The sequence below is a fragment of the Maniola jurtina genome, chromosome Z (assembly GCF_905333055.1).
Source record: "Maniola jurtina chromosome Z, ilManJurt1.1, whole genome shotgun sequence".
Lineage (NCBI taxonomy): Eukaryota > Metazoa > Arthropoda > Insecta > Lepidoptera > Nymphalidae > Maniola > Maniola jurtina.
Genome location: NC_060058.1, coordinates 8,171,965 through 8,181,317, shown reverse-complemented (window position 1 = coordinate 8,181,317; position 9,353 = coordinate 8,171,965). Strand labels below are relative to the sequence as shown.

Genomic DNA, 9,353 nt, shown 5'->3' with positions numbered 1-9,353 from the left:
CCGAAAGCGACTAAAGCAAAAAACAACAACAACTGACGAAAGTGCATTGATGCAGCTTTTCCATTTGTAATGACTAATGAACCTTTTAACACGCTATTTGTGCAACAGCAGATGTTTTTGAAATTGAAAGGTCAAACAACAATAAAAACAAAAGATTTTTTTCAAACAAAATAATTTAACTTTAATAACGTAATCAAAAAGAGGTACAAACAAGATATTTGGCGCTAAAAACTTACTGAAATCTTCATATAATATACAGGGTGTACTTAAAACGCTAGCGAAAACTTAGCGCTATTATTATACTACCTAAACACAATCCAAATAACCATTTAACTATACATATTATTGTAGTTTTAGTATTTTGAAACCCGCAATGTATAACGCGCAAAACTCGGGGGCAATACCTCGCCTGCGACGCGGAATTGTTCCCACGGCACCTATCTACGCAACGTTCGTTGACCTCTAGCTTCTTCGTTTTTGCTAACGTTTTTATTACATCCTGTATATTTCTAGTTAATTTTATCAAAAATATAGCCATCAGCCCGGCTAACATAGACAGTTGATAAAAATTATATCCCCGATTATATCCACTGATTTCTATGACATCAGTGGATATAATCGGGGGATATAATTTTTATCTACTGGCCATGCTAGCTGGGCAGTACCTAATTTTGCCCAGTCCTCTCCAAGTATCACAGCCATTTTGATAATACTGTTAGAACTGTTAAGGAAGGCGTCCACTAGGAATGGACGCGCCTCTAGTCGATGCAGTTTCATATAAAATGTATAGGAGGCGGATTTTGCATTGCAATGCGGCCCGATCCGGCTTGCCTGTTGGACGCTATCCCATAAGTTGAAATGAAAGGCACAGTAGAAATATTCCACTTATCGGCATGCATTCATAACATAATACATACATGCATGCCGATAAGTTTTATACAGGTGTGACCAGAACGTCAATCGATGTCGGAGTCAATGCCGCGTCGCAGGTAGGGCATTGACTTTAATTTCGCACGCTACACATTGCGTAATTGCAATTTTACTGGCATTGGAATGTTTAGGTAGCATAATAATAAAGTTTTTGCTAGCGTCTGGTTACACCCTGTATATGTAGATGCTTAAATTAAAATTTAAAAAAATCTCCGGATTCCAAAACATGAAAACTGAAACCAAAAAACTAAATTAGCAGTTTGTAGTGACTGCCAACAAAAGCGAAAACTTAAAACCTACGTAAACCATACTTAAACTATGAAATGAGCAAGTGTTTTTTTTTTTTTGATTTACAAATTAATAATTGCAGTATCAAAAATTAAAGCTAAATTAAAGCTATACGGTCTATATTATATTATTGATCGCGTATATCATACGCGGAACATATTATACTTATAGCTATAGTATAGATATATGTACTTTTGACATTAGCATGTCGGTGATGGCACTTTCACTTTCAAAAAGAATAAAGTTTAATTTTTATTGGCAAATTATCGAACCATGGAATTGTTTTACAATCTCTAACAATTGCATGTTGTAATTAGTTAAAAAAGCATCGTTAAAATCACGAAAATATTGATGAAAAATTCCAACGCAGTCAGATTAAGGTTGAAATCTACAGAGCGCACTTTGACTTTGCTTAGACTTAAGTTTCAGTTAAAACGAGACATACTTATGCCAGCGGTATAACGCTGTCTCGTTTTAACAGTGTCTTAAGTCTGAGCAAAGTCAAAGTGCGCTCTATAGATCTCAGCCTTAGAATCACGTACAGAATCCCTATTTTCAGTTTTCTTTTGCATGTCCGTTACACTCAAGGATTGTATTTACTCTAGAGAGATTACACCCTTTATGAAAATCTAAAAACATATAAAAAATCTAGGATTTAAACAAAATTATCAAATAATTTTATGTATGTATATGACAATTTTATATCCTATAGTTGACCAAGATAACAACAATAAAGTATGTAAAGTAAGATAAAATTCACAGCAAAAAAAACTACTTAAGTATTTTTCTCTTTGGTTTAGGGTTCTTATAAGAATGACTAGGGAACTCTAGTTTATATTATGTTTTGAGTGGGCATGTGCTTTAACAATTTAAAAATATTTACAAATATGTTTAGACATTTGTAGACATGATATTTGTAAAAACATGATTTTTGAAATATCTTTAGATATTTGTTGACAAAGATATTTGGCGCTAAAAACTAAACTACCTACTGAAATATTCATATATACAGAGTGTACTTAAAATGCTAGCGAAAACTTAGCGCTATTATTATACTACCTAAACACAATCCAAATAACCATTTACCTATACATATTATTGTAGTTTTAGTATTTTCAAACCCGCAATGTATAACGTGCAAAACTCGGGGGCAATACTTCGCCTGCGACGCGGAATTCTTCCCGCGGCACCTATCTACGCAACGTTCGTTGACCTCTAGCTTCTTCGTTTTAGCTAGCGTTCTTAATACATCCTGTATATTTCTGGTTAATTTTATCAAAAATATAGCCATCAGCCCGGCTAGCATAGGCAGTTGATAAAAATTATATCCCCGATTATATCCACTGATTTCTATGACATCAGTGGATATAATCGGGGAATATAACTTTTATCTACTGGCCGTGCTAGCCGGGCAGTACCTAATTTTGCCCAGTCCTCTCCAAGTATCACAGCCATTTTGATAATACTGTTAGAACTGTTAAGAAAGGCATCCACTAGGAATGGACGCGCCTCTAGTCGATGCAGTTTCATTTAAAATGTATAGCAGGCGGATTTTGCATTGCAATGCGGCCCGATCCCGCTTGCCTGTTGGACGCTATCCCATAAGTTGAAATGAAAGGCACAGTAGAAATATGCCACTTATCGGCATGCATTCATAACATAATACATACATGCATGCCGATAAGTTTTATACAGGTGTGACCAGAACGTCAATCGATGTCGGAGTCAATGCCGCGTCGCAGGTAGGGCATTGACTCGAATTTTGCACGCTACACATTGCGTAATTGCAATTTTACTGGCATTGGAATGTTTAGGTAGCATAATAATAAAGTTTTTGCTAGCGATATGGTTACACCCTGTATATGTAGATGCTTAAATTAAAATTTAAAAAAATCTCCGGATTCCAAAACATGAAAACTGAAACCAAAAAACTAAATTAGCAGTTTGTAGTGACTGACAACAAAAGCGAAAACTTAAAACCTACGTAAACCATACTTAAACTATGAAATGAGCAAGTGTTTTTTTTTTTTTTGATTTACAAATTAATAATTGTAGTATCAAAAATTAAAGCTAAATTAAAGCTATACGGTCTATATTATATTATTGATCGCGTATATCATACGCGGAACATATTATACTTATAGCTATAGTATAGATATATGTACTTTTGACATTAGCATGTCGGTGATGGCACTTTCACTTTCAAAAAGAATAAAGTTTAATTTTTATTGGCAAATTATCGAACCATGGAATTGTTTTACAATCTCTAACAATTGCATGTTGTAATTAATTAAAAAAGCATCGTTAAAATCACGAAAATATTGATGAAAAATTCCAACGCAGTCAGATTAAGGTTGAAATCTACAGAGCGCACTTTGACTTTGCTTAGACTTAAGTTTCAGTTAAAACGAGACATACTTATGCCAGCGGTATAACGCTGTCTCGTTTTAACAGTGTCTTAAGTCTGAGCAAAGTCAAAGTGCGCTCTATAGATCTCAGCCTTAGAATCACGTACAGAATCCCTATTTTCAGTTTTCTTTTGCATGTCCGTTACACTCAAGGATTGTATTTACTCTAGAGAGATTACACCCTTTATGAAAATCTAAAAACATATAAAAAATCTAGGATTTAAACAAAATTATCAAATAATTTTATGTATGTATATAACAATTTTATATCCTATAGTTGACCAAGATAACAACAATAAAGTATGTAAAGTAAGATAAAATTCACAGCAAAAAAAACTACTTAAGTATTTTTCTCTTTGGTTTAGGGTTCTTATAAGAATTACTAGGGAACTCTAGTTTATATTACGTTTTGAGTGGACATGTGCTTTAACAGTTTACTGTTGTATAACATAACAATGTTCACACAAAAATACAATGTTATTTTATAGGTACCCACATTTACTCGGGAGTATTTCTGTCATTCTACTTCTAAAAAGTGGATAATTACAAGTAGTAGTTTTTAGTTAGGTATATGTATCACTAAAGCATATGAGAATTTTTCAAGCCATGTGAGACTTTTCAAAAACTGATGTCACAATTCACGACAGATAAGGAACTTCTAACAAAACGTCTATACTTCGACGTCATTGGCAGGCGTCAAACGCTGACGCAAATCATTTGACGCCTGGTAAGTAGTCTGAGAGTTCCGTACCTCAAAAGGAAAAACGAAACCCTTGTACGAACCTATAGGGTACTTCCCATTGACCTAGAATCATGAAATTTGGTAGGCAGGTAGGTCTTATAGCACAAGTAAAGGAATAAATCTGAAAATCATGAATTTTTAGTTACATCATTAAAAAAAATTAAAACGTGTTTAAATTTTCAAAGTAAGATAACCATATTAAGTAGGGTATCATATAAAAGGGCTTTACCTGTACATTCTAAAACAGATTTTTATTTATTTTTATGCATAATAGTTTTTGATTTATCGTGCAAAATGCCAAAAAAAATACCCGAGTATGAAACCCTCGGTGCGCGAGTCTGACTCGCACTTGACCGGTTTTTTTTCTTTAATTTCACGACGCCCATAGCCGAATATATTTATATACCAGGAAACAAACACTGCTGACGTTTCTAAAAAAATTTGCTAGAATCAAACTTATAAATGTAAATGTTAACAGTGTTTAAAAATTCCCATTTAGATTTAAAAATTCTCACGTTCTTTGGTGATAACTGAGTTAATACTTTTCACGGTTCACCACTATTTAGAAACAGGATGGCAGATTTTTAAAAACTTTCCATCCAAAAAGTTTACTTAAAATAATAATGAGGCTAATTCTGTTGTACACTTTCTAAGGGTCTCTCAGACAAGAAATCCAGGTGGACTTGCCAGATGCTTATACCCGAAAGGAACAAAATAAATCAGACCTACAAATGATAGGTTATGTTTCACTGTTACAGCCGATCACATAGCAATGCACCACCACATCACCATTGTTATCTGCTTCATCATCACATCGCTACATCGCTAGAAGAATCTATATTTGAAGTGTCCGAGCTTGAGACATTACTTATACGAAATCTCTTAGCTGAAAGAAAAAGCACAGTAAAAAAATGGTCAAATATTGGAAAAAGCATAAAGTAAGGTTCCATAGACATGCTAATAGCTAAATACTTTGGTGATCATTATTTTTGAAATGGTTGTTTTTTAAAAAACTGTCTACGAAACTGGTGAAAAATGATTTTAAAATATGTACCTATTTAAACTCCAAGAGTTCCCATGGATCCCTTGCATCCCAGACATGAATATAGTCTACTTTTATCCCAAAATATCAAAGAGTTGCCAAGGAATTATAAAAACCTGAATCTGCCCGGACAAAGTCACAGGTATCATTCATACTAATATTATAAAGAGGTTTGTAAGTTTGTTTGTAGGAAGTAACCTCTTGAACTACTGAACCGATTTTGAAAATTCTTTCACCAGTAGAAAGCTACATTATTCCAGAGTAACATAGGCTGCAATATTTTGATTTTCAAAAAAATTAGAGATCCGTACGAAAATTTTATGAAGCTACCTGTGAGATGCTGGGGCGGGTTGCTAGCGTAGTAATAAATAAGTAACTAATAAATAATAAAATGAAAACATGCAGTTGATATTGCAACTTACAAGTCTTGAATGTATCAATATTTTCTTCTTGATGTCTATTGCTGCTATTATTGTTTTCCTTAGATCTTGTTTTTTCTTTACAATAACTATCAGTTTTATTGGTTCTTTTATTAACTAGATAATTTTTAACACTCTTTGGTTTTGTCTTAAAATAGTCATCTGGAAATGCTTTTTCAATATTTTTGTCATCTTTGGGTTTATTTTTTAGTATCTGTATGATTTTATGTAGTTTCTGTATGATCTCATTATTATGTATATTTAAATTAGACACTGTTAGAGACTCTTTCAAAAGATTTTCACATCTATCCTTCCATATGCAATATTTTTCCAATTCTTTGACTACTGCACGAGTTTGTAATGTACTCAGTTTAGTGTTAAGTTTGTCACAATTTAGCTTCTCATGGAATTCAAAAACATTGAATTCAGCATAGCCCAATTTAATCAGCTGCTTTGAAAACTCTATTATTTCGCCAGTCTGTGTTTTAATTATTATTTCACCATATTTATGTATGTCGTTCTTAAATATGCTAAATCTGTGAAAATAATGATGAAAATTTTTGAAGCATGATTGTTATAGGTGTCAAAAAGTGCATAATATGATCTTTGCTTATCTGGACTTTTATGATATGAGCGATGAGTATAAAAATATAATAAAGAAACACTGATAATTTTAGAGGTTTCTAATGTGATGTTATAAATAAACACATTTTTTGCGCTTACATTGCAAACTCTGGCTGATCCTTATGATATAGATCAAAATAATGTACCACAGTATTGTACACCTTCAAAAGGTCTACAAAACAGTTTGCGATGGTATATGTCTATCTCTTAGGGATAACCATTTTTCATCCTTTACTTTTTACGAGAAATAATGGTTTATTTGTGAAGTAATTTTATACAATACAGCATTAATCCTTATCCGATTTAGTATCTTAAATACATTATGCATGTAATATATGGCCCGTTACAGCATGTAATTTAAATAATTTTTTTTTGAAGATCTTACAGATTTAAAATAACCTTTAAAGAAAACAGGTTTGTATTGTCTGTCACAAAACCTATGAACATTGTATATAAAGACATTCTGTACTAGGTAGTATATTTAGTATCAACATTGCAGCCATGCGAAGCCTGGGCGAGTTGTAAGCTTCCATCCTCCTCCACCAGGCGCAATACTAAAGCTTATGATGGAAGCGACAGGCCTGCCTGCAAAATTCAAATTTAATATGGTTTTTCGTAATTTGTAAACTAACACGACAACGTAGGCTTACGGTATTTTAATTGCGACAATGGCAGTATCATTCTCACAGGTTTATATAAAAATCTTTACTTGAAAGCGTCCAGTATAAGAAAATTCTAGTATCGACAATACTAAAATACCATAAGCCTACGTTGTCGTATTAGTTTACAAATTGCGAAAACCCAAATTAAATTTGATTTTCGCAGACAGGCCTGTCTCATGCCCCTTAAACCTACTTTTTATCAAAGAGAAAGCCTAAATCGTCGCGGACAAAGCAGCGGCAGTTAACTAGTCACTTGTATTAATTACCTTCTATCTATGAATGTTCGCGAAAACCATACTTCTGCAGCCGTGTCTAACAATTCTTTCACGTCGAGTGAAGCGGCAAGCTGCCATTCGTCGCATTTCTGGCTTTTCAAATTCAGAAGTGGATATTCAGTCAAACTGAACTCCATAGTCTTTTTCATAGGCAGTATGCCGTAAATGCCGATTTGTTCAAATAAAAATCCTTCTTTAAGAACTGATGGGTCACAGACTTCAACCCATATTAGATGAGGGTTTAAATAGTGCATTATTTCTATTTTGTAGCGATCATGTGGCATCTTGAATAACTAGTAGGTAACTGCGAAATAGTGTTTAGATTGGTACTTGCTGCGAAACCTGTCGTACGAAACTGAAACCTTCGAGTTTGCTATGGTTGCAAGATGTATTTCTTCTTTCAATAGAGATTCACCGTTCTTTCTGCTGTTGCATGCGCTCTTTGACGTTACACTTAGCGCCTTTGTTGGCGTCAAAGTATTTTTCACTATATTTAAAAGTTTTTACTAGTTTTTACAGCAGTGTTCACAAGAAAAAAATCTTTTGATCGTTGTTTAAATTGTAAACGGAAATTAAAAAACCCCTGTCAAAAAACCAACGTGGTGATCCTTGGATGGGACTTCGTCTGTGTTGGCATTTGATGGCGCGCGTGCGGTGCCTTTTTGGAGTGTTTTTTTTTTGTTAGAAGTGGCCGGTTTTTGTGTTCTGCTAGTGTTTATTGTTGGTGGAACTGACTGGGAAGCGCTCTAAAGGAGCGCCGCGCGTATGTCGGCGGGCGCCGGCACAGACAAAGTCCATACTTATATATATGTATAGTTTCCCTAACTTGTAAATAACTACAAACTTGACATTGGTTAATCAGTGTAAAGCCAGACGAGAGAGAGAAAAAAAAAGAAATCCTTGGACACAATGACCTTCTAAAACAAGGACATCGCACTGGCGCGCATAACAAGGGACCAAGTAAGTGTGCTTATACTCGGTGTAACTCCCTTTCTTCATTAGTCGCATGTTCACTGCAAAGCTGTCAAGATTGCTCGGATCATTTTATAGAGTCTGATGCATACTGCACAGCTAAAGGATTTAAGTAATGTGTCAGAATTAGTCGATACTACAGTTAATTTCTTAACCTGGATCCTTTCAAGTGAAGATTTTTATATAAACCAGTGAGGATGATACTGCCATTGTCGCAATTGAAAATGCCATAAGCCAACGTTGTCGTATTAGTTTAAAAAATGCGAAAAACCAAATTAAATTTGAATTTCGCGGGCAGGCCCATCTCATGCCCCTTAAGACCTAATTTCACCATACTCCGTTTGTCAATTTAACATCCTGTGAAATGGTTTAACAGACTGTTACTGGAAATGAATGTCCCACCGAGGCATTACATTTAATGACAGCTATGGAGGTCTGTTAACTTTGTAACAGACCGTTAGGTTCATAATATTAAGTCAATTGACAAAAGTCAAGCTGTCAATAGTTATAATATGTAACTTATAATTACAATCAATAGTTCAGGAAAAATAAAACCAACGCTTTGAGGGTGAGATGTATAGAGCGCACTTTGACTTAGCTTTTCAAAACGAGATAGGTGTATGTATGTATCTCGTATAAACTCAATCTTCAGTCTAAGCAAAGTCAAAGTGCGCTCTATAAATCCGACCTTTGCTGACATAGTTTTTTTTTTGGATGATATAACAATAAACCTTTACAAAAAAAGTTCGTTTCGCGATTTATTAACCAAAGTGATTCTTACCGTTCTTCTCCTGTGGTACGGAACCCTAGGTGTGCAAGTCAGACTCGCAAATCGCTGATTTTTTTGTCACTATATTAATATGTCAATTAGTAAAAAAAAAAAAAGTTTTTCTATCATTTAATATTTTATTATTAAATTTTCCCTCGCCGATAGAAACATGTGCAAGGAAGGTTGTGATTTCATATTATGTCTTAATATAATAATTTCAGA

General features: G+C 34.1%; 1 protein-coding gene across 1 annotated transcript; it reads right to left on the bottom strand.

The window, feature by feature from the left end:
• Positions 1–4,672: 4,672 nt before the first annotated feature.
• Positions 4,673–7,952, bottom strand: LOC123880191 (putative ATP-dependent RNA helicase TDRD12). The gene is made up of 3 exons (XM_045928178.1): positions 7,382–7,952; positions 5,833–6,365; positions 4,673–5,254 (listed from the first exon to the last, which is right to left on the bottom strand). The coding sequence occupies exons 1-3, from the start codon at positions 7,672–7,674 to the stop codon at positions 5,178–5,180; spliced, it is 903 nt and encodes a 300-aa protein (XP_045784134.1). The 5' UTR covers positions 7,675–7,952; the 3' UTR covers positions 4,673–5,177.
• Positions 7,953–9,353: the final 1,401 nt, after the last annotated feature.